The 26,418-nt window shown below is 39.2% G+C and overlaps 1 protein-coding gene across 3 annotated transcripts in view; it reads right to left on the bottom strand.

Moving 5' to 3' along the window:
- The window catches only part of SLC4A4 (solute carrier family 4 member 4), a 369,377-nt gene that overhangs the window by 168,810 nt on the left and 174,149 nt on the right, over nucleotides 1-26,418 (bottom strand). For all 3 annotated transcript variants that reach the window (XM_018049558.1, XM_013964709.2, XM_005681740.3), the window contains exon 6: nucleotides 24,702-24,881. In XM_018049558.1, the coding sequence (XP_017905047.1) occupies nucleotides 24,702-24,881 (180 nt within the window). The remainder of the gene's footprint in view (nucleotides 1-24,701; nucleotides 24,882-26,418) is intronic.

The raw sequence follows: 26,418 nt of genomic DNA, 5'->3' as shown, positions 1-26,418 counted from the left end.
AAGAGCTGCAGCAGTTGTGAACAGCCCTAAAGCACCATGTCAGCATAAGTATGTAACCTCAGTCGTGTCTGACTCTGTGGGACCCCACGGACTATAGCCCACCAGGCTCCTCTGTCCATGGGATTCTCCAGGCAAAAATACTGGAGTGGGTTGCCATTCCCTTCTCCAGGGCTCTTCCCAACCCAGGGATTGAACCCAGGTTTCCTGCATCACAGGCAGATTCTTTACCAGCTGAGCCACCAGGGAAGCCCTGACCTCACTGAGCCTCAGCAATTTCATCTATAATAAGGCTCAGGGATGCTTACATCATAGAATATTTGATAGGGATGGCATTTGGTTGAATAACTGATAGCTGGTAATAGTTCTAGTTACTTTGGTACTGGTATCTCAACCATGGATAGAATGATCTAGTCAGACAGAAATGGATGTCCTAGGCAAGGAATCGAATTCTCAAATTCTACTACTATTAGCAGTCACAAAAAGGCAGCAGCACTTTCCATGCCAGTAAAGCTGGTGAGCTGGGGATGATTTGAAGACTATGATCCAACACATTCAAAACAATCATTCTTGTTCTACTGCTGCTGCTAAGTCATGTCAGTCATGTCCGACTCTGTGCAACCCCATAGATGGCAGCCCATTAGGCTCCCCTGTCCCTGGAATTCTCCAGGCCAGAACACTGGAGTGGGTTGCCATTTCCTTCTCCAATGCATGAAAGTGAAAAGTGTTAAGTGAAGTCGCTGAGTCGTGTCCAACTCTTAGCGACCCCATGGAGTGCAGCCTACCAGGCTCCTCCGTCCACAGGATTTTCCAGGCAAGAGTGCTGGAGTGGGGTGCCAGTGCCTTGCTCTAGATTTGCACATTATCTCTCATTTCAGTCTTTTCTCCCATTTTCAGTGTTCAATTAATCAACAAACGATTCACAAAGTGTTGTGTGTCAGGTATTATACACTAGCCACTGAGTTAGAAGCGAACCAGAGTTTTTTTTTTCCAAAAGAACCAATTTAGGTAATAAGAATCCCCATTTATGTTCTAGAAACAGCCCACACACTATCAGCATCTGTCATCAAAAGAAAAAAAAAATTAAAGAAAACTAAGTCACACAAACAAGGAAATGTAGATGAATTTGAAAAGACTATCCAACAGTCAAAAACTAAAATGGAAAAAAGAGAAAGTTTGCTTCAGGTACATAGATTCTGTACATTCTAGGTAAGTAGATGGTACGGTTATTCTATTTCCTTTCTTACTTGTTTTCAGACTGACTAAGCTCTTGAAGATGCTGAGAGCCCATCTTGTCCATATAAATCTAATGGGGCAAAGGAGATACAAGCGTGACTGATAGTACATGATCTGCAAATAATGTACCCACAACAAGATGTGGGTAGATGAGTCCAGTACAACATTTACTAAACATCTACTAAGTGTGCAACGCTGTGCTTTGCAGAGAAGATTCAAAGATGAGTGAGACATGGTTTAGGCTCTTTGAGCACTCTGCCAACCATGAAGGAAGCATATTTGTGCTATGGTGTGGTGATAAAATAATGGCTGGGAGAATGAGCGCAGAAATGGAGAGGCACATGGGTGGGAGGGAAGGAAAGGAAAGAAATGAAAAAGAGACTCCTGGAGGAAATAAGAACTCCAAGGATTAATTAAATGCATTCAGTCACGTGGGAGAAGTTGCAACAGCATGAATAAGGGATACAGAGATTGAAAGTTCTGGAACCTAAGTAAATGAGGACCCCAAATATGATTAGAGCTTGTAGTATCAAAACAGAAATGTCAAGAGATAATTAAGAGTTAAGCAGAGACCAATGCAAGGAGCATCATCTCCTAGGTTAGAGAGCTTGACCTTCTCAACATCACCAAGGCTATGAAGTTTGGCCTTGAAAAGACAGGCAATGGGGCACTAAAGTTTTTGAGCAGAGGGAGTGACATGTTTGCATCTGTGACTTAGATAGGTCCTTCTGGCAGTTGTGAAGGATGGATTTCAAGGAGTAAGAATGAAGGCTGGGAAAAGAGGAGGATATTATAATAATTCATGCAAGAGATAATACAGATCCAAAGTAGAGAAGTTGTCATGGAGAGTTAGGGAAAGGCAGGCATGAATAGGAAGGAAAATAGCAGAAGGGGATGAAGGACAAGGAGGAGGATGAGATGACAGGGGCTTCTGGCCTGACAAGGGAAGGATGAGGGGCTCCTGAGATGAGGGGCACAGTAAGAGGAATAGAGTTGGGATCCAAATTACCAGGACAATGCTAAACACCGTAAGCATTCAGTTTACCACAGAAAGAAGGCCATTATTTCTGAAGATTCTGCCAGTGATTTTCATCAAAGTAAAATTCTACTGCTTGCTGCCAAAAAGAAATTTCATTATTAACTTTGGAATTGATATCTGCAGCTAGAATATTACATTTGCTTTTCCTCCAGCCTCTCTAATTCACATGTGGACAGACATACTAATTCAAGTAGTTAGATCTTCAGTGGTCTCCAAGAATTAAATTCAGGCATTGTTTGGTCAATAAAAGCAGTTTACTCTGTATCTGCATGAAACATTCTCCGTCAGTTTTGAATGAATCCCTTCTATCTCAGAAGTCTCCCGTAAAACCACAGCCTCAGCAGTTCTTTGGGAGGCCTTGAACTGGCAACTCCAGTCCTTTCTCACTATGAGAAAAGCTCTCTTCCTCCATCTATGAGGGTATGCAGGAGGTGAATATTTCCTTCACACTGGCCTTGCATAGTTTGACATAGCTCTCAGCATTGCCCAAAAGGACACACTCCAAAGTCAAGCCCACAGTTTCTGTTACAACTAGGTGGGAGTCACGGGTGCTATTCACCAAAGATTTCTTAATCTCCACCCTCTAGGCACATGGTAGGATAACAATTCTTTGAAACTAGGTGTGGACATATGACTCACTTTGGTTAATGAAATATGAGCGAAAGTAACACGTCATTGCTGGACACAAGTTATTGAGGCAACCCATGAGTCACTATAACTCTTCCTCATGCTACAGTGATTGTGGAAGCATGAACTGGGATAAGGCTGTTGGCCTGGATCATGTCTAAGGATGATGAACACAGCTCTATCGAGTCCCATATTAAACATGTAATAGCGTGAGAAAAAAACTTCTATGGTGTTAACTGAGAGACATTTGGGGTTAGTTGTCACCGTAGTAAAATCCAGCCCATCTTAATTATTAGTTGTCCTGAAAGCAGCAAAGAAAGAAGGGCAGGAAGTCCCTAAAATTAAGATAACACTCTTAATCATGTCAGGAATTAAACCTAAGGTTTTTAAATTTTCTGTTTATCAATTTACAATAACATAATAAACCCACTGCAAGTTGCCATAAGTAATGTATTTTATGAAAAATAACTGCATTTGCCAAAACAAAAGAACAGCACTGTTTCACATTTTTACACATCTCTTGAATGTATGGCTTCCTCTATATCTAGATTCTCTTGTCTGACTCTGTGTTCAATCTTTTGAGATTTATTGTTTTGGTTGAAAATGACACAGGAAAAATCCAAAGACCTTTCAAACTCTTTGGAGGAGTCTCAGGGGTGCCCAGAGGTCCCCAGTCCCCATTTTCAGAGTCAATTCTGTAGTATGATTGGTTAGAAAACTTTTTCTATAAAGGGGAACATAGTAAATATTTTAGGCTTTATAGGCCACACATGGAGAAGGCAATGGCAACCCACTCCAGTACTCTTGCTTGGAAAATCCCATGGACGGAGGAGCCTGGTGGGCTGGAGTCCATCGGGTCGCTAAGAGTCGGACACGACTGAGCGACTTCACTTTCAGTTTTCACTTTCCTGCATTGGAGAAGGAAATGGCAACCCACTCCAGTGTTCTTGCCTGGAGAATCCCAGGGACGGGGGAGTCTGGTGGGCCGCCGTCTATGGGGTCGCACAGAGTCAGACACGACTGAAGTGACTTAGCAGCAGGCCGTACAATCTCTGTTGCAACTATTGAACTCTATCACTGAAGCATGAAAGCCGTCATAGACAATACATAAACTAAACAGCGTGGCTGTGTTTTAATAAAACTTTATTCACAAAACCATGCAGTATATCAGATTTGGTCCATGGGCCTTAACTGTTCCTCCCTGCAATAGAAGATACCTAAATCAATTCAATATGGGTCCTACTTCACGATATGGGTCCTACCTCTATTGCAGACCACACAGTACAGTAAGATATACCCCATGCAACAATACAAAACTGAATGAGACAAGGTCATAGGAGGTGGTACAAAAAAGGTGCCTGCAGAGTTCAAGGTCAGTAGAGGGTATCTCAGGTTGCAAAGGTTTCAAGGAGAATGTGGACCTTGAACAACCAGCTGAATTTTGACAGACAGTTTCAGGAAGAAGGAGAGTATTCCAAGTGGAGAGAATGTTCAGGACAAAGACAAAAACAGAGGGAAGAATTCGGCAAATTTAAGAAATGGTAAGCAGCTTCTGAAATCTAATGCAGATAAAGGGAAACACAGCAGCATAAGATGCTGCTTCCTCAACCTCAGGGCACTGCCAATGGGCCTTGAATGCCAGGCCCAGGGGGGTTGGATATGATCTGAAATGCACTGACATGCCACTGACCATTTCCACACGAGGATGTCAGCCAGGAACGATAAGATTAATTGGAAGGCAGAGTTTAGGACACATTTCCCTCTACCCAGTTATAAGCAGTGACCCCAGATAACAGGAAAAGCAAGAGAAAATAAGAATCTGAACAAAAGCATTGGCTGTAAGACCAGTAAGGAGACAAACGCAAGCAACATGACAGGTATCATTTAACAGACTTAGTTAATCTGTTAAATTAATCTCTTCCCCTCCCAATGCAGGTAGAAGGGAAGAGAGAATGCATACTCAAAGATGACTTTAAGGTTCCAATTCTGAAGGTAGGGAGAAAGGTGGTAATAGACAGCAAGGTCAGGAAAATGGCCAGATTTGGTGATGAGAAGAGTTTGATTGTGAACATATTCCACATACCACCATCTGCAAACAAGTGTGAATGTTCACAAGTCTCAAGCTCTTCTTGTTGGCGGGGGGGTGGGGGGGGACCTCTATTTTATAATTAAAGCAGATGGTCAAAGTTTTTTGAAATTTGTGCCTCTTAAAATCTCCCCCAAGTCCCCAGAACTCCAAAATACAACAGAATTTCTAAGTTTTTATACTTTTCCCACCTTGATTCTTTCTATTAATAACTTCAGGAGTCAGCATATACTTTAGTCTATTATAAATGTGGTATATCAATGAAATAAATAATGAGCCATCTTTAAGGAGTTCAGGATAAACAGTAACCAACACCCCCCCCAACTTTTTTTTAAAGTGGTAAGGGCTGTCTGCATTTGAAGAATGTTGTAATTAATTCTTGGATACTACACAAGTTTTCTGAATGTCTATGTTAACTAAAAAATCTGAAGGTAGCTGTCAGATTCTTGGAAGATTTCATTTCCTATGGTCTTTTGAAAATTGTGACTATGAAAAGCTACACTGAAAGGATTTTGAAAGTTATACTTGGATTTCCTTTTTCCCTTTTAAAGGCCAAAAAAGGTATGGAAGAACCATACAGTAAATGATCAAATAAGTATTCCCAATCAAGAACAAGTCCACATCTCAACCATAGGATGGAAGGTGAATCAAGATGAAAATGCTCTAAATTCATTAGTTCTCTAAAGAGAACTGACACTCTGTACCCCAAAGGTCAATTTAAATGGGTCCCCTAAACGAAGGTGAGAATGTGATAACAAAGCACAATTCTAAAAGAGTATTGGCCCATAATAAATAAGCTAAAAATCTCCTACTGAGGACATCCCTGGAGGGCCAGTGGTTAGGACTCCAAACTTTCATGACAAAGGGCCTGGGGTTCAATCCCTGGTGGGGAAACTCAGATCTGACAAGCCACACAGCATGTCCCCCCACCAAAAAAAAAGAAAACACAACCCAAAACCCCCAAACCTAGTGAAACGCATCTTCAAAGATGGTCACAGCAAGCATGAAAGGGGCAGAAATCAGAACTGCTATATTTCTGTAAACCCCACCACCCTTTTCTATGGTGGGTTTCCTAGCATCTCCCTGGTTGCAAGCTCAAACTGAGTTCCTTTCTCCTCCTCCCCTGACCTTCAATTGGTGCCAAGTCCTGCAGATGCCATCTCCTCACATGTCATGCAATATCACCACCGTTCCATCCCCACAGTCACAATCCTAGCCCAGATCCTCATTCTCCCCAACTGATCTCTTGCAATCATCTAACTCTCTCCCTACGTTCAGGGTCCTCCCTGCTAATAATTAATTCCCTAGTACAGTTCTGTGTGTGCGCTCAGTTGCTGCAGTCATGTCCAACTCTTTGCAACCCTATGGATTGTAGCCTGCCAGGTTCCTCTATCCATGGGATTCTCCAGTCAAGAATACTGGAGTGGGTTGCCATGCCCTTCTCCAGGTGATCCTCTCAACCCAAGGATCAAACCCATGCCTCCTGCATTACAGCAGATTCTTTACCGCTGAGCCACAGGGGAAGCCCTCTGATCATGCTACCTTGCTAACCAACGTTCACAGACCTTCCACAAAACAGCTTCATGATTTCACCACCTTAACACTCACATATTCAGTTCCCATCCCCTGTCTGCTAATTAAATGTGTGAATTTATCCCATGTCACATAAACTCTTTTCTGTTCTCAACAACCTAGTTGCTTTTATACTTTTCCCTCAGCATAGTATCACCTTTCCATGTCTCATCTTGCTTTCACTACAACTTTCATGTACGGAAGGACGATCCACCCTTTATGGCCCATTGAAAAGTCTACCTTTCCCGAGAAGAATAATTCCCCCAATTTGTTTTTCATGCCCACTATCCATTTTCCCGACAAGCATTTTCAGAGAATATAACATATTCTACTATTACATGCTGCAGACAAATAGGTCTGCCCTTATACTCTTGTGGTGGCACTGCTTCTCTCAAAAGTGGCAGCTGGGAACTTCCTTCACTTCTCTTTCTCTCCCACTGGACTATGAAACTAGAAGAGGAAGAGCATGGGGAATGTTTGTTGACTTGAACCTGTTCAAGTGAACTCTCTGGGCTCAAGACTTTCCTAAAGAAGTTCCAAAACTCTTTAAGAAAACTCTTGAGCCAGAGAAAATTACAATTTTTATTTTATCAGTAAACTTTCCAAAAGTTAAAAGACTTGAACTGCTTAATTCCAGAAATGCCCACAAAGATGAAAAAAAAAAAAAAAAAAACACATTTTTTTCCCCCTAAAGCAAAAGAGCCCCCACTTAGATTTCAGTTCTTTAAATTCTAATGTTAACTGTACAACCTGGTTGTAAGATAAAACAAGAATCCACAGAATTATACCACCATGGTTTCATTTTTAAAAATATTATTTAATATTAATACTTGGGATAATAATAATATCACCACTAGATAAGCACCTAAAAACAAAACACTGAGCTGGACCAGGAGATCCTTGCCTGATAGATTTACAAACTAGACAGAAAAACACACACAAAGCAAAGTGAAGACAGATGCTGGAATCTGCAGAAGATGGCAGGAAAAAAACCCTAAATCCTCATTTTCTTCTCTAAAGTTCAGACCTAAGAGTCTGAAGCAGCTGATCTCCACTGCCAATAACTGCAAAAGGACATAAGTGTTTTCTAAGGGGCTCAGAGGATGTGGGCTGTTAGCCATCAAACTGAATTCAGAGATAAGCACTCAGAGTGGAGACCCATTCCGAATCTAGCAAGACAGGGTACACACCTATGCTCTAATAATGGCAAGGCATTTAGGTGGGTATTAACTTGTCCTGAAAAGTAGAGGTAAAAGCTTCTCTTTTGTTCTCAGTGGCCCAGACTGGTTTTAGACCTGCTGGGGAGATCTCTAAGAGGAAATCATTTTTGGTTTTCTTCCAACTTCTAATTCAGTACCTTAGCAGCAGTTGAAATGAGTAAGAGTTGTAAGCGCACATCTGCCTCAGGTGACAACCAAGATAAGAAGCACACAACGTAAAAATGATGAGAGCTTACTTCCCAAAAGCAACTTTAAAGGTAGCTTGTTAAAGGCAGCTGTCATTTCAAGTTAACACTGAAAATATCTTTTTGAATGTCTTTTCTAAGAATACAAAAAGATTAAATTAATGGAACCTTGTCCACAAAACTGTTTTTAGGTGACATTTTGGGCAGTTTTTATTATTGAAAAATAATTCTATGTTGACTATTAGAATGAACTGATCAAAACTCATCAAACTGAAGTGAGCAGAAATATGGGGAAATAATTTTTCCCAGTAAACAATATTCACTTTTGGTTACTGTGGTCGAGATGGGCCCTAAAGAAAACTGGGCTACTGGTTACTCTTAATGAGATGGTGGAGTGTCAAGGATTAATAAATATTTACTGTACAACTCCCATGTTTCAAGTGTGTACAATGCACTGCAGGGGATCCAAAAGCATGATACCCGGCCCCTGACCTAAAGGAGTTTTTAATATCACTGAAATGAAAAAATGCAAATAATGAAACAACAGACAGCTACATAAAACAACACACAGTAAATCCTCAACTGTGAAGCACAGACATCAAGAACTATGACATATAGGACCTGAAAAGATCTTTTGTGTTTTTGAGAACAATTTTATAAAAGGAAATGGGATTTCATCTGGGCCTTACTGAATAGTTTTGGATGCCTATACTTAGAAAGGTGTTCGCAGAAAGGCCAAGGGATCAAGAGGGCACAGAAGTGGGGCTTACCACAATGGAAGCCAAGAGAAAAAGGACAAGCAGATTAGATAGAGCTTTGTACCAAGAAGAGATGAAAATGAGGTTGGCTAGGCAGATAAGATACTAGCAAGATTTAACACCACTTTGCACATCTTAATTTTTTTATATGTGTATATTAAATATATTGAACTGATGTCGTGGGTAACAGGAAGCTCTGGGAAGGTGACTGAGATGATATATCAAAGCTGTTTGTTTAGGGAGAGAATATATCATATAAATAATGAACAGAATACTCTCTCATGACTAAAATGTTTTCTTAGAAGGACTGGCCCAGGTGTGGTCTTAAGTTAATTTCTAAATATTTGCCATATTTCTATAACATAAATGAAATGAACATTTTGGTTAATTTCCTTGATACTTCATCCACAACAGTATATCAATGTCTAAATGCCTGACATGGAATAAATAAAACTTTAAAAGGATAAGAACAGCTACAATGTCTTAAGCAATTCCTATAAGCACTTGGCTAATAACAGTAAATGCTATATTTATTGAGGGCTGAGCAATACACTAAGCATTATACATTTTCTAATTTAATTCCCACAACAATCCTATGTTGGTAAGATTAACCCAGTTTTATGGCTGGGTTTTATGTAAACCCAAATGTACAGTGGAGAAGTAACTTGCCCAAAGTCAAGATGTTAATACATGGTAGGTACAGGATTCAAATCCAGTTCTGTCTGACTCCAAACTCTAGTGACTAAACTCTGTACCTGAATTAATTTTTTTCCCCAATTGAGAAAAAAAAGTTTACTAAAAGAAATACACGACTTTTGCAGAGAAAATCAAGTGATTGTTGAAGGTTCACTGCAAGGTAAGTAAGTCTTTCTGGCAATGTAACCATGTGAATTTCTTATACCTTAACCTCAGTAAGACATTATTCATCAAAGTCATAGATGAAACTACTACATGATGAAGTTCAATTCCTGCCCAAGATACTTAATGATCTCTATGATTTGGGCAAGTTATTAAACCTCCCTAATCCCCATTTCTTCATCTGTAAACCGTGGATAACAATAGACATTTCATAGGATTGTTCAGAAAATTAAATGGTACCCCATAAAGGTACCAATCCTTAGCTCAAGGATTGTACCAAAAGAGTGATGAATTAATGTTTGCCTACTCATTATTATTCTACACAAAACTATCATTCAAGCTTCTTCAACCTACTGTACAGCAGAAATAATTGCAAAGTTAGTAGTTCAGTAAGTAGCCCTTCCTCTCAATTCTCCTGCCACCAAATTCCTATTTTTTATTTAAGATTAACCCCCAAATCATCTGGTCCAAAAGCCTCTTCTACCATCACAACTCCCAGGCCCAGCAGATGTTCCCATAATCTTGTTGTGGGGTGGGGAGGGGTGGGTGGATGTGTGTGGGTGGGTATGGACTTTCAGTCATTTTACCTAACATATGCTACAATTGTTATCTATTTTACCTGCCTTCTTCATTAAAAAGGAAGCCCTGCTGAGGGCAAGGACTCACTTATACATTTCTAAATACCCAGTGTCTAGTACAGTGCCTGACATGGACAACACATATTTATGTTTTTATGGGACATGGAGATTATGACTACAGTTTCTAAAAAGATCAAATTCACTCCAATAAATCCTGGAAGAATTGACCACAACAAACATTATTTTAGGATGAAGTAAAACTTTCCGCATTAAGTCATCTGAGAAAACATCTTCTCCGGTAAGTGAAATTTCCTTACACTAAGCAAAAAGCTTAATCAATAGGTTCATTTTAAGAAAGCTAACAGTATACAGCTAAAAGCCCAACAGTGTCACCATGAATGGGCTTCTTCACAACTAAAAGAAATTTATATCACATATAATCAAATTTGGAAATCTTGGGGGAAAGCTCATGTGTTTTGGGTACACATTCTCTTTTGGCTGCAGATATGTACATCCTATCTAAAGAGATAAGTTTTTAAGTTTTAAGTTTTTCCTCTTGACCAGCATTTGAATGCTTTCAAACCTCCTGTAGAGACCTCATCTTCATGATATCTTCCTCATAATCCTCTGAAATACGAAAATATGACATCATCACCTCCACGAGGAAACTGAGGTTCTGATGTATGTTCCATGGAGGGACACTGCCAGTGCCAAGCCTAGCCCTTCATCTCCAACTCTTTCCACTGGCTTATGAGGTATTCAACTTAATTCAGGGTGGCAGGTCACACAGAGAATACATTATTACTGTCCTCTTTGCCAGTAGAAGAAATGAATCCATAATTGTGAATTTCGCAGTCTGTGAGCCTTACCCTTTCAGGCACTCTTGAGGACGCTTTCGTCCAGTTAGTTACCATGAGCCCCATCTTCACGCCCTCCCACACCACCACCGCCACCATCCTTGCCCTTTCCCGGTCATTGACTTACTTAGCCATCCCACGCTGGGAGTGCGCCGCACTCGGGGGTCATCGTCCAAGGTGCGGGTTGCTAGGCAGGGCACTGAGTTCTCAAGCGGGCTGCGGGCTTTAGTGCCAGAAGCAGAAGACAGGAGGAGGAGGACACATGAGCAGCCACAGCAAGGATGAGGATGAAAGCATTGATTAAGAAGAAAAAAATACTAAAGCAAATCACACAAGCGGGTTAAAGGAGAACAATGACATATTACATTGACACACACCCCCTCCCATGACCCTCCATTCTTCGATGGAACAAATCCCAACACAGAATTTCAGAGCCTGAAACAAATCACACTCAATCATCATAGTTCCCCAACCACCAAAGGCTGATCCGCCCTGAAGCACTAATACACAAAACATGGATTGTACCCAGAGAGAAGATTTACATAATGAACACTAATCTCAAGATGTAAGAGCAAGACTGTTAACAATCCTGCATCACATAAGCACACACAGAGGGAAGTTACACACACTTGTGCAAGGAACAGGGAGCAGGGTGTTATATTAGCAAGGCACTCTCTTGTGATCTGTCCAACACACCCTTTTATGGATCTTCTACCCAAAGCAGAAAACAACATCTCATATTTTGACTTAGGAAATATTTTCCTTGATGAATATAAAACTGGTTTTTAATACCCTTTGCCTCCTGTTTTTCAGCCCTTCCGCAACATGAGACTAGGATATAGATAAATCAGTATCGTAATACAAATCCATTTAGAATGGCACATTAGTTCTTATTTTCTGTTGCTCTTTAATCCTTATTTTTAGTATAATTTTAATATGTGGTGCACCCATGCCAAATCTTAGACCACATCAGAGACTGAATAATGATGTAGGCTAAATAGATAGTATGGCTCCTCCAAATATTTTTAATCAACTGGAGAACACCATCAACTTCAGTCTGGAGATCGTTCCATTTGGGTTTTATGTCATCTGTTTTGCTATTCTCATCAAATGCCCCACTCCCAGTAAGAAATAGGCAGCATAATTATCCTTCAAGGGACAACAATGAGGTTGGAAACTAACCATCAGACTACATACAATTTGACTTGAGAGAGTTTTTTTCCCTTAGTAATATAGTTGTTAAATGATCAAAGTAACACAGCAAGCATATCAAACAGAACCAAACATTAGATAATCTATTCACACAAGTATGCAAGTGACAGGGCAGACAAATAGTGCTCTTAAGGCTACTGGTGACTGCGGAGGTCAAGTTCTAAATTAAATCAATTACAAATTAATGTAAGTTGATGGCCAAATTTGGGCATTCAGCACATTATAAAATCTAGAAACATTTTTGTCAATTTATCTGTCTGTGTTTAAAAGCTGTAAATAAAGCCAGGACTTGTGAGCGGGCCATCTGTGCCAACACCTGTTTGAGGCAAATCTGATGTCTTTTCTTTGCAATCTGAATTTTTAATTGTTTCCCATAATTGAACTTCTTTGCAAGTTTGTATTGCACTAAGAAAAATGAAAAAGGGAAATGAACCAGTTGAGATAATTCCAAAATTGCTTTTGTTAAGAGGGAGGCATTTAGAAATATATATTGTCATATGGGCCAACTTTCACCTCCTATTTCTTCTGACAATGAGGGGACTGCTTGTGAGCCAATATTCCTGCAGGCTTCAGGAACGGAACGTCACTGAGTCGTGTCCGACTCTTTGCGACCCCATAGACTGTAGCCTACCAGGCTCCTCTGTCCATGGGATTTTCCAGGCAATAGTACTGGAGTGGAGGGCACCTGCTTGTGAGCCAATATTCTGCAGACTTAGCTAAAGGAAATGAAGGAAGGCCAGACTACTGGCTGCCATTTATCTGGGCCCAAGAAAGGACCAAGGAAAATTCCAGTTCAATGAGAGCAGACAGAGGTTAGGAATGCAAAGTAAACTAAAAAGAGCCTTCACATTCTTCAGCGGCTGGACAATACAAAGTTACCCAAATTTTATCACCGATACCATGGCCTGCTCCTAAAATAAATATGCTCCAAAACTCAGACGCTGATGACTGGCTTCCCCAAACAGCTTCTCTTTCCTCTACTTTCCCTACAACATGTCAGCATATTATTAGTTGGGAACTAAAGATGGAAACACCTTTTTGCATATACAGCCTCCATGAATGCTGAGCCTCGCCATCAAAGGGACAGTGGAATGGAGCCTGGCACACACTGGCAAAGAACCTGGCTCCAAAGACAAGCATGAAAATGAAATTGCCCATAGAGACTTGGCACCTGGGTTTTAGGAAAGCTGATTGGAGCCATCTGGCTGCTTACCCTCATGAAAACTGGGAGGCTCACAGCATCCATTACTTGTATTGGCAAATTCCAACATTTTGATTGTTAGACCCTCCCTGTACTTCTGTGCAGGAAGAGATACAAACTCTGTAACCCTTTTATGTTGCTTTTCTTCTCTTCACAAATTTACTCCATAGACAAAATGTTAAAAAAGCTGTTCTTAAAGCCAAGCCAAACTTTATGATTATACCATGATAATGATATATTATGTAAGCCTTTTCCAAATAATATTTTCATTGTACTTCTTCTACACTTAAGCTACAAAATAAACAACTGAGCTTTGCTACTATCTTACATATTCTCTTTTAAATCATTTTTCCCTGGCTTCGGGCATAAACAAGGTAGAAACTGGTTTATATTACTGAGTCTTGATGAGGAAAGATAAAGCCCTGAAGAGTTCTAAGTGACGGTTCCCAACATCTAGACTAGAAAAAGGTGTTCTGAACAGGATTTTTTTGTAATGATTCATCTTTTCCTTGAGAATCAACTTGTCTAAAACCATCAATCCTAAATCTGTTCAAGTAAGGGTGTCCCTACTTGAATCATGCAAATAAATCCCCCCCCAAAAAGCTTCTCTATCAATTTTTTTTACAATCTTATTAAAAAGATGATTAATTTAACTACTACTAAAATTTTAGGACTCTTTCAGGATTGCAATGCTGTATGTATTCCACACCATTATTTAGCCAAGAAATTTAACTCAGGAGTTTAGCATTATTTCACCCATAAACACATGACATGTTGCCTAGAAATCTCCATTTGGAAAGCCAATAAAGATGTCCAACTGCCACCTTTCACATAAATTTCTGCCTAGACATAGAAAGACCTCAGAGCTCGTTTAATATCACAATATTACACAAAGCGAGAGCCCTGGACTCACTGATGTGTGGGAAACAAACTGTGGTTGAAGAAACTCATGACCACTGTAGCTGAACCAGAATACCGTTATTAAGTATACTAGGTTCCTCTATTTTTGTGTGTTTAGCTAAGTTATTTCACATATCTAAGGTGTTTTACATTTCTTCAGGCTTTTCATCTGCAAATGGAGATACGATATAGAAACTTTAAAAACATAACACATGTACACCCATGGCAGATTCATGTCAATGTACAGCAGAAGCAATACAATACTGTAAAGTAAATAAATAAATAAATAAATAAATAAACTATAGGTATGAAAGTCAGATAAATAAATAAAAACATCCTAGAGAGCAATACCTTGTGTATAATAATAGGTGCTCAGTTAATGGGAGGCAATACTGTTGCTGCTATTACTACTCTTATCACTGATGGAACCATGTTTCCTTTATTCAACATCCTGAAGGGTGTTGGAAAACATGGAAGGCAGCAATCTTGGCCTCATTTGATGCAGCTTTAATTTCAATATGTCATTTTTAAGAAATCAGGTTCACAAACCTGAAAAAAAAAAATCTCCTTTTTGCCCTTTGTACTTTCACTGAAACAGGTTTGAGTAAAATGAGACATGTTTAGTTATTCTCAGAAGACTTTGGTTTTCTTCTCCGTTTTTTCTTTTTGGGAGACATGGCAAAGAGTACACAGTGCTCACATCTCACGTCTCCACTTTGCCTTCCCTCATTCCTCACGTTTTCCTGTCCTTCCCTTTGCTCTCCTCTCCTCTCTATTCCTCTCTCATAGGGACCGGGGCAGAGAGTAGGATAAACACTACTTCCCTGTCTGCTTTGAGAGTAACCTGAGGCTGAGGAGAGAGATTTCACAATGGCATCTCCATCAAGATCTCAAGCCTCAGAAGATTTACTCCTGGTTTGGCAGCAGAAAATCAGTTAAGGACTCCTTTTCAGAGAAAGAAAGTAATGGAGAAGAAATATTCTTACATGGTAAGATAAGACAATGACAATTATTCCATTCCTTTACTCCATTACAGACCCTGGTTTTGTAAAATAGACTGGCAATTAGTAAAAATTTTAAATACATTTATTTCAACATCCTGATATATATACATATATAAAATTTATTAATGTGTGTATTAAGCCGCTTCAGTCATGTCCAACTCTTTGGAACCCTATGGACTGTACTCACCAATGGGGCTCCTCGATCCATAAGATTCTCCAGGCAAGAATACTGGAGTGGGTTGCCATGCCCTTCTCCAATATTATTACTGATAGCTAAGAACTATTGTTGCTCAGACATATTAATCAATCTTCATACTCCTAAGTTAAAAACATTATAAAGCCCACGAGTGGCATCTCCTTATGTATTATTTGGCATCTGTAACGTTGATAATGAAAGTAGCACTGTTTTAAAAACAGAACTCCAAGAATGCTTTCAAATATGGAGTAGTAGGGGAAAAAAACTAAGAGATGCAGAAGTTAAAAGCATACAAAATAATGGTGGGGAACTGAAGCTCTGTATTCGGTTTTAAATCTGAAAGGCACTACATTTTCCCCTTAAAACCTTTCTGAATAATAATTTTCCTTACAATGGTATCTCACATAAGGATTATTAAATACTACTCACAAAGATATCTCATTTACTCCTGGTTGTATATGCTGAAGGAGACATTACTATCCCATTTTACAGGTATAGAAACTGAGGCTTAAGACTATAATAATGTAAACTGCTCAAACTCATGCTGCTGCTAAGTGTTTCTCCTGGATTAGAATGAAGCCTAATCATGGAAAAGATGGTGTGTCTTCAAGGAGATATCAAGTAGGCTTTGAATATCAAAACCTAAACACTTACTTGTGTTGTATCTCTTAAGCCTGACTCTTCACTGCCATAAAGAGCAGACTAGACTAGCAAATACTCAGAGAGTATGACTCTTGGAGAAACTGTGTTAAATAAACTGTGTTGTTTATTTAACAATCTGAACATTATAAAGCTGGATGTTCAGTCACCTGCCCAGGAAAATAAAATAAGAATAGTGTCTGATAGATGGTTTAGAAATACTACTGTTATTTCATCACTGTTATTAAAGATTACATTTATTGAGGCATTTTTCTAGTAACTTTCCATGGATGGGTTCATTTAATCTAAGGCTGAGAAGAGCTTGGTCATTCATTGAATTCTGGCCAGGACACTCATCTGTGCTGTGCAAATGAACGGAGAATTAGAGTTCTCAACAAAACAGATGGATGTGTGCTGCTGGTTTTGGAAAGAGCTGATTATACACAGAAAGGCACCTGGGAAGCTGACTCTCCTCTAAAGGTGATGGAGGCCTGCGAGCTGACCTATCTTAGAACTGGAGAAACATGATGACCGCTTCTGGGACAGAACCTTTGAGGAAAGTCAGGGAATTGTCTGCCTTCCCCACTGATTCAGGGAGCAGGTCTGAATTCAAGGGTATGGAGGGGAGAGGGGAACTGCAGGGTAGAATAACCCAGAGACTACTGGGATAAGCTGGAATCCAAAACCCGGATAAAACCTAAGAATGTCTACAGGGAGTGAGAAAGCTGCCAAACCCAGTAGTGGTCCCAGCCAGATCTACCACGTGCCAGCATCTAGGCAGGTTGACCTAATACCCAAACCAAGTAGCTGGAATATGTCTAACCTCCAACTGGGTGAAAAGCAGTGAAAGCCTAGCTAATTCCACTTCCATTTCAATGGGGCCGAGAATTAACAGAATAAAACACTGATTTCTTTTCATTGTTTGTTCTCTGTTGCTAACCACTATTTATGTTACTGTAGGTGATAGCAAGAGACTACACTTTTTCCCTGGTGACTCAGATGGTAAAGAATTCGCATGCAAGGCAGAAGACCTGGGTTTGATCCCTGGGTTGGGAAAATCCCCTAGAGAAAGAAACGGCTACTCACTCCAGTAATCTGGCCTGGAGAATTCCATGGACAGAGGAGCCTGGCAGATTATAGTCCTTGAGTTTGCAAAGAATCAGACACAACTTAGCAACTTTCTCTTTTCACACTTTTTAAGGGGCTTCCCAGATGGCACTAGCAGTAAAGAACCTGCCTGCCAATGCAGGAGACATTAAGAAATGTAGGTTCAGTCCCTGGGTCAGGAAGATCCCCTGGAGGAGAGCATGGCAACCCACGCCAGGATTCAAGCCTGGAAAATTGTTCTGTTCTAATGTTAGAAACTGCAGGGTAGGAAAGAGCTAGGAATCAGCATACTGCCTGGAAGTTAACAATGAAAAGAGGAATTAGCAGAAAAAGTACAGGGTAGGAGCAAGTGGTAATGCATTTCTCATAACTGATAGAAAAAACAGAAGGTAAATTGAGATAAAATTCAGAGATGCCATCAGGAGCAGGCCCTGGCTCCCTGTAACTACAGAAGAGGCCACAGTGCACCAGAAGCAGCCTGATGAGGTCTAGAAGAAGTTGCCCTGACATGGAGCTCCCCTCCAAACTCTCATCTACCTACTGGAGAAAGTCTTAGATTCTCAGTGTGGTTTAGGGTTTGCCTGACAGCCAGCAAAGAGGAAAATCAATGATGGGGACAGACTATTCTGCAAGAGGGCTGTGATGAGAAAGAGTTTCTCCTCTCCCAATGCTAGTGAAATGGTATCACTTACTGAAGGGCAGAGGAAATAAATCAGCAATATATCCATGAGATTCTTCCCAAATGGTAAGTTATAGAGCAAATATCGCTCCAGAAAATACCGTCACTCAATATGAGATTTTTCTTCCTTAACTGTGCTTAAACATATAATACATATAATTACATATAATTTAATATTATTTGTTGAGTGATGGTACTATGGTACCACTGTATATAGTACCAGTGATGGTACTATGTACAATTACTATTCGAAACATTTTACATGCATTATCTCATTTAATTTTCATTTTATGTTTTATACAGATAGAAGCTGAGTACTAAATTAGCTTTATAATTTTTAATGTGAATCAAAACCACAATGAGGTACCACTTCACACCAGTCAGAATGGCTGCGATCCAAAAGTCTGCAAGCAATAAATGCTGGAGAGGGTGTGGAGAAAAGGGAACCCTCCTACACTGTTGGTGGGAATGCAAACTAGTACAGCCACTATGGAGAACAGTGTGGAGATTCCTTAAAAAATTGCAAATAGAACTACCTTATGACCCAGCAATCCCACTGCTGGGCATCCACACCGAGGAAACCAGAATTGAAAGAGACACATATACCCCAATGTTCATCGCAGCACTGTTTATAATAGCCAGGACATGGAAACAACCTAGATGTCCATCAGCAGATGAATGGATAAGAAAGCTGTGGTACATATACACAATGGAGTATTACTCAGCCATTAAAAAGAATTCATTTGAATCAGTTCTGATGAGATGGATGAAACTGGAGCCGATTATACAGAGTGAAGTAAGCCAGAAAGAAAAACACCAATACAGTATACTAACACATATATATGGAATTTAGAAAGATGGTCATGACGACCCTGTATGCAAGACAGGAAAAAAGACACAGATGTGTATAATGGACTTTTGGACTCAGAGGGAGAGGGAGAGGGTGGGATGATTTGGGAGAATGGCATTCTAACATGTATACTATCACGTAAGAATTGAATCACCAGTCTATGTCTGACGCAGGATACAGCATGCTTGGGGCTGGTGCATGGGGATAACCCAGAGAGATGTTATGGGGAGGGAGGTGGGAGGGGGGTTCATGTTTGGGAACGCATGTAAGAATTAAAGATTTTAAAATTTAAAAAATAAAAAACTATAAAAAAAATAATAATGAAAATTGGGGTCATAAAAATGGATTGGGCAATATGAAATTCATAGTCTGGGTCTAGTTGGATAACCAAAATCATTTCTCAGTAAAAGGCATCTCCCAGACCACGGAGGGCAAGGATTTTTATGAGTCTAGGGAGTAGAAATGAAATCAGGAAAACACCAGGGACAAATTCATGATAGCACTGCCCAAATATCGATAAAGGCAGTGAAAGCTGAATACTCAAATTAAGGTTCTTGGTCTTAAAGTTGGGTCTTATTCATCTTTTGTAAGACTAGACAGTACATATCAAAAGTATCCATTTAAGTGGTAAATGACATTTTAAAAAATCATATAATCCTATAAAACATAGCTCTTTATAACAGAGTTATCAGGTAACCTTGTCAGAAACATACTACTAAATATTTTTGAAAGAATACCAATTAGGCCCAAACTTTCACTTTCTAATAAAATGTAAACTAAATATACCTTATTTGACTTTTAAACACTATTAAGGAACATTCTTGAAGAGATCTCTAGTCTTTCCCATTCTGTTGTTTTCCTCTATTTCTTTGCATTGATCATTGAGGAAGGCTTTCTTATCTCTTCTTGCTATTCTCTGGAACTCTGCATTCAGATGCTTATATCTTTCCTTTTCTCCTTTGCTTTTCCCTTCTCTTCTTTTCACAGCTATTTGTAAGCCCTCCCCAGACAGGCATTTTGCTTTTTTGCATGTCTTTCCATGGGGATGGTCTTGATCCCTGTCTCCTGTACAATGTCACAAACCTCCATCCATAGTTCATCCGGCACTCTTATCTATCAGATTTAGTCCCTTAAATATATTTCTCACTTCTACTGTATAATCATAAGGGATTTGATTTAGGTCATATCTGAATAGTCTACTAGTTTTCCCTACTTTCTTCAATTTAAGTCTGAATTGGGCAATAAGGAGCTCATGATCTGAGCCACAGTCAGCTTCCGGTCTTGTTTTTGCTGACTGTATAGAGCTTCTTCATCTTTGGCTGCAAAGAATATAATCAATCTGATTTCAGTGTTGACCATCTGATGATGTCCATGTGTAGAGTCTTCTCTTGTGTTGTTGGTAAGAGGGTGTTTGCTATGACCAGTGCCTTCTCTTGGCAAAATTCTATTAGCCTTCGCCCTGATTCATTACGTATTCCAAGGCCAAATTTACCTGTTATTCAACAGAATGGGAAAGACTAGAGATCTCTTCAAGAAAATTAGAGGTACCAAGGGAACATTTCATGCAAAGATGGGCACAGTAAAGGACAGAAATGGTATGGACCTAACAGAAGCAAAAGATATTAAGAAGAGGTGGCAAGAATACACAGAAGAACTGTACAAAAAATCACAATGGTATGATCACTCACCTAGAGCTAATGTGAAGTCAAGTGGGCCTTAGAAAGCATCACTACGAACAAAGCTAGTGGAGGTGATGAAATTCCAGTTGAGTTATTTCAAATTTAGAAGATGATCCTGTGAAAGTGCTGTACTCAATATGCCAGCAAATTTGGAAAACTCAGCAGTGGCCACAAGACTGGAAAAGGTCAGTTTTCATTCCAAACCCAAAGAAAGGCAATGCCAAAGAAAGGTCAAACTACTGCACAATTGCACTCATCTCACATGCTAGTAAAGTAATGCTCAAAATTCTCCAAGCCAGGCTTTAGCAATACGTAAACCGTGAACTTCCAGATGTTCAAGCTGGATTTAGAAAAGGCAGAGGAACCAGAGATCAAATTGCCAACATCTGCTGGATCATGGGGAGAGCAAGAGAGTTCCAGAAAAATATCTATTTCTGCTTTACTGACTATGCCAAAGCCTTTGACTGTGTGGATCACAATAAACTGTGGAAAATTCTGAAAGAGATGGGAATACCAGACCACCTGACCTGACTCTTGAGAAACCTATATGCAGGTCAAGTAGCAACAGTTAGAACTGTACAGGGAACAATAGACTGGTTCCAAATAGGAAAAGGAGTACGTCAAGGTTGTATATTGTCACCCTGCTTATTTAACTTATATGCTTAGTTTATCATGAGAAACGCCGGGCTGGAAGAAGCACAAGCTGGACTCAAGATTGCCAGGAGAAATACCAATAACCTCAGATATGCAGATGACACCACCCTTATGGCAGAAAGTGAAGAGGAACTAAAAAGCCTCTTGATGAAAGTGAAAGAGGACAGTGAAAAAGTTGGCCTAAAGCTCAGAAACATTCAGAAAACGAAGATCATAGCATCCGGTCCCATCACTTCATGGGAAATAGATGGGGAAACAGTGGAAATAGTGTCAGACTTTATTTTTTTAGGCTCCAAAATCACTGCCGATGGTGACTGCAGCCATGAAATTAAAAGACACTTACTCCTTAGAATAAAATTTATGACCAACCTAGATAGTATATTCAAAAGCAGAGACATTACTTTGCCGACTAAGGTCCATCTAGTCAAGGCTATGGTTCTTCCAGTAGTCATGTATGGATGCAAGTGTTGGACTGTGAAGAAGGCTGAGCGTCAAAGAACTGATGCTTTTGAACTGTGGTTTTGGAGAAGACTCCTGAGAGTCCCTTGGACTGCAAGGAGATCCAACCAGTCCATTCTAGAGGAGATCAGCCCTGGGTGTTCTTTGGAAGGAATGATGCTAAAGCTGAAACTCCAGTACTTTGGCCACCTCATGCGAAGAGCTGACTCATTGGAAAAGACCGTGATGCTGGGAGGGACTGGGGGCAGGAGGAGAAGGGGACGACAGAGGATGAAATGGCTGGATGGCATCACTAACTCAATGGACGTGAGTTTGAGTGAACTCCGGGAGATGGCGATGGACAGGGAGGCCTGGCGTGCTGCGATTCATGGGGTCGCAAAGAGTCGGACACCAGTGAGTGACTGAATTGAACTGAACTGAACTGAAGGAACATTCTTAGGCTTTAATGTCATTCTTTCACAGTAAACTAAAATAATACAGAATTATTACCTAAGTATCTCTGACCAAACTATTAAATAGAACCATAGGAAACTGTTGGTTGCCAACTATATTTTACCCACAAAAATGGCAACTGTATATGGTTCAGCCCAAAATAATAGAAAGAAAAAGATGGTAAGTAAAGGAAAATCTAACACCAGAGGAAAGGAAAACCTCATTAATTTTCTTCCTGTGACACTAACTTGATAGAAATGCCTCCATTAATAAATTGAGCTTGCCTCAATATATAAAATATGGCACTTGCCTCAAATTTCATACCTGGCAGATATATCCACCAGAATTCACAGTTGTCTTGGATAAGTAGAAATTTCACAATAATTAAGATATTGTAAACCTGATTCTTCCCTAATTTATTACAAATAAAAATGTTTTTCATTTCTTTTTAAAATCATTCAATCATCTTGAATCCAAAGCCACATCAGGATCCTAAAAAATTTAGCCATGGATAGACAGTGGTGGGCTGTGGTAGTGGGTGTTTTGGTAAATGTTTGAGAAGCAGCTCTCTGGTGAAAACACTTGTGCACGCTTGTGCGTGCGTGCGCACGCGTGTGTGTGTGTGTGTGTGTGTGTACAAGTGCAAATGGGTGTGAGTGGTAAATTTTACTGATTTAAAGATGTATAGCATACATACGAATAATAAATGTACAATACTCTATTGTAAACTGCATACAGCCAGTTGATTCTCATACAATGCTTTTGTTGAGTTTTACCAAACTCTTCTATCAGTAGCTGACTTATGGTTGCAACTGACAAACAAGCATAAGCCTAACACCCATGCTGAACATCCATTATCATATATGCTATCGAGTAAGACAAAAGGGAAGCAATGAAAATGTATCGACTCAATCATCAATGGCGTGGGTGATTCCTTCATTAAACTGAATAAAAGTTTTTTAATACTGAAAGAATATTTCCTCAATTCCTTGTACGATTCACATTCTAACAGTTGTTATGGACTGAATGCTTTCATTCTCCCAAAATTCATATGCTGAAATCCTAACCCTAGATGTAAAGGGTGCTAATTCCATTTATGAAGACTCTGCCCCAAATGCCCCTCCTCCTAGTACCATTACATTGGGGGTTAGGATTTCAGCATATAAATTTTGGCTCCCATAAGAGCATCCTTATAAAAAGAAATAGGAAAAAGATGATCGATTTCTCTCCTCCACCTGAAGATAGAATGATAAGGTGACCACCTACAAGCCAAAGTGGGCCCTCACCAAGAACCGCACTTGTGGCTTCTTGATCTTGGATTTCCCAGCTTCCAGAACTGTGAGAAATAAATGCTTGTTCTTTAAGTATTTATAGCAATCTTTGGTAACATATTATAGGAGCCCAAGCTAAGACATTGGCTATCGATACTACATAGGTAAGCTTAACCTGCATTATTAGCATTTTCTCTAACTCTTTTTAAAGTTGTAAATAACTGACAAAACAATATATCAAGTCCTGATTTGTACTCAGCAGCAATGACATAAATATAAAAGTTACTCAACAGAATCGAACTTTTCATCTGATTCCGCTTATTTACTAAACACTCATTTAAAAAAACAATGTGGAATGATTCAAAAATATAGCAAAGTTTGCTAATAGTAAGCTCTCTGCCAGAAAGCCATTAATTTTAATATTAAGTAAGAAAACTCAATTTCCAGAAATAGAGTGAACTGAGTTAGAATTCAGTTTATACACTTCACTTAGTCCATCTTTTCTATGACAACATGTTTTCTATTATTCTGAAAGTGCAGCTGAGAACAGCAAATTAAAAGTTCCCTTATCTACTCATTTCTCTTAACACCAAAAAGACTGGGGGTGGAATGGAAGAGGCCTAGTTTGACCAGTCCAATGCTTAGCAGGTCTTTACACCTTAATTTTCCATACCTCATGAGAATAACTTCTCCCTTCTCAGCCTACACCCAATTATGAAATTTATTCAAAACAAAGAAAATGATACAGAAGACAGACACTTTGCAAGAAATTCTGGTAAATGTAAAAGAGTATAAATAAAACACAGTACCTTTCCTATTGTTACATAATGGGGCTAATATCCTACCTGAATAACTATTCTCATATCTATCACATAGCAAAAGAGCAGATTGGTTTTTTTAAGTAGTAAAAATAATATTGAACCTTATTTTGATGAACGACCATTTATAGGCTGGACACCATCTCATACATCAAGCAAACACTTCACAATGCGAGATTTCAGAGTACCTATCAAAGCTTAGTCTGTCCTCCTAATTCTGACAAACTAGCATGTCAAAAGCATATTCCTTGATGTACTCAATAATATACAGGCATGCTGATTCATTGGAAACATTCAGTTGTTTCATCACTGCATTATTACCAAACCCCCTCAGTCGATCAGAATCGAGGTATATGGAGCAACCATGGTGTCTTGGCATTTGCAGCCTACAGTAATTGCTGAAATCTTTCCAACAAGACTGCCAATCTGCCCAGTTGGTTAAAACATGTCATTATGAAATGGTTGTGGCATATGAGTTGAGAAAAGAAGAAATAAAAAGAGGGATTTTTAAAAAAAGGTGACAAGAGGTGGAGTCCAGTGAGGAAGGCAGGTAAGAAAGAGCAGCAGCCAGGCGGCCCCTGCATTACCATTATCAGGGTTGGTAAACATCCTACTTGCACTGGAGACGGTCTTCCCAATGTCAGCCAGGGATCGAAGGTTGGATTTCTTGGTTTGATGCCGGTGCTTCCGGAGCAAAGTATAGGTCACCTTATCCTTAAGGTCAGGTTTCAATAGGCCTGTCTCAATCTGATGGTCAACAATCATCTCTGAAATAAAAACAAAGCAAAACCAAAATTCAGTCACAAGACCACAAAGTTAAATTTTTTTAACCCATTTTTTTAGTAAGTTATTTAAATTTTTAAACTCTAATTTTATGGATGTTATCCTCAAATCAATATATTATTTTTCAATTTCCAACTTCCCACTTTCTGTGAAGGTAAAGATACAGGGTATAGTGCTACTGGCATTAAAGAGAGTTAGAAATATTCCACTATTAATTACATCTTTGGAGAGGAAGAACTGTCTTGTAAATTTTTTTCAATCCTGGTTGAGAGTGAATTCATATTAATCACATTCTTCTATGAGTAACACAATAAATTATGCTTTCCAATTGTTTAAAAGTAAGATTAGAAAATTTCATGTACTCTTTCATAGGAAGTGTGCCAGAAATATAAATGATACGAAAAAATCTTGAAGAGACTATATAAAATTTAGCATCACGTCATTATTGATTTTCTTCATCTATTCTCCCAAATCCTTCCGTAAGTTCCTTATAAGACAAAGTTAAAAAAAAAAAAAAAGATAATACCTTTGCCCACATCAGGTTATTTGAACACTAATTAATCCAGTGAAAGAAAGGTTAAAGTACAAAATTATACGTTAGTCTTTTCTAAGAAGGGAGGTTTATTCTTCCTGTTTAGATCCAAATAAAGCCTTTACCACATATTCTATTATTCATTTTAAAGTATAACCTGACCAGAATTTTCTAGAAAGTTTAATATCTTAGTTTTTCTACGAAAAAAAAAAAACAACCTAAAATTTCTACTAGCTTTAAACTACCTTCTCACACTGTTTACAAAAATAAACTCAAATGGGTTAAAGACGTAAATGTAACACCTCAAACCATAAAACTCATGGAAAAAACATAGGCAATATACTCTCTGACTTCAGTCTCAGTAATATTTAGATCTGTCTCCTCAGGCAAAGGCAACAAAAACAAAAATAAACAAATGGAACTACATCAAAATAAAAAGCTTTTGCACAGTAAAAGAAACCATCAACAAAACAAAAAGACAACCTACTGAATGGGAAAAGATATTTGAAAATAATATATTTAATAGGGGCTAACATTTAAAGTACTAAAGAACTCACATATTTCAATATCAAAAAAAATTCAAAAAGTTTAATTTTTAAGTGGGCAGAAGATCAGAATGGACGTTTTTCCAAGAAGACATATAGATGGCCAACAGACACCTGAAAAGGTGTTCAACATCATTAATCATCAGGGACATGCAAATCAAAACCACAAGGAGATATCACACCTATCAGAATGTTACCATCAAAAACACAACAAATTAGCAAGTGTTAGTGAGGATGTGGCAAAAAGGGAACCCTTGGAGAAGGAAATGGCAGTCCACTTCAGTGTTCTTGCCTGGAGAATCCCATGGATGGAGGAGCCTGGTAGGCTGCAGTCCATGGGGTCACGAAGAGTCGGACACAACTGAGCAACTTCACTCTCACTTTTCACTTTCATGCATTGGAGAAGGAAATGGCAACCCACTCCAGTGTTCTTGCCTGGAGAAT

Source organism: Capra hircus, chromosome 6 (genome assembly GCF_001704415.2).
Source record: "Capra hircus breed San Clemente chromosome 6, ASM170441v1, whole genome shotgun sequence".
Taxonomy (NCBI): Eukaryota; Metazoa; Chordata; class Mammalia; order Artiodactyla; family Bovidae; genus Capra; species Capra hircus.
This window is presented reverse-complemented; position numbering and strand designations above follow the sequence as displayed.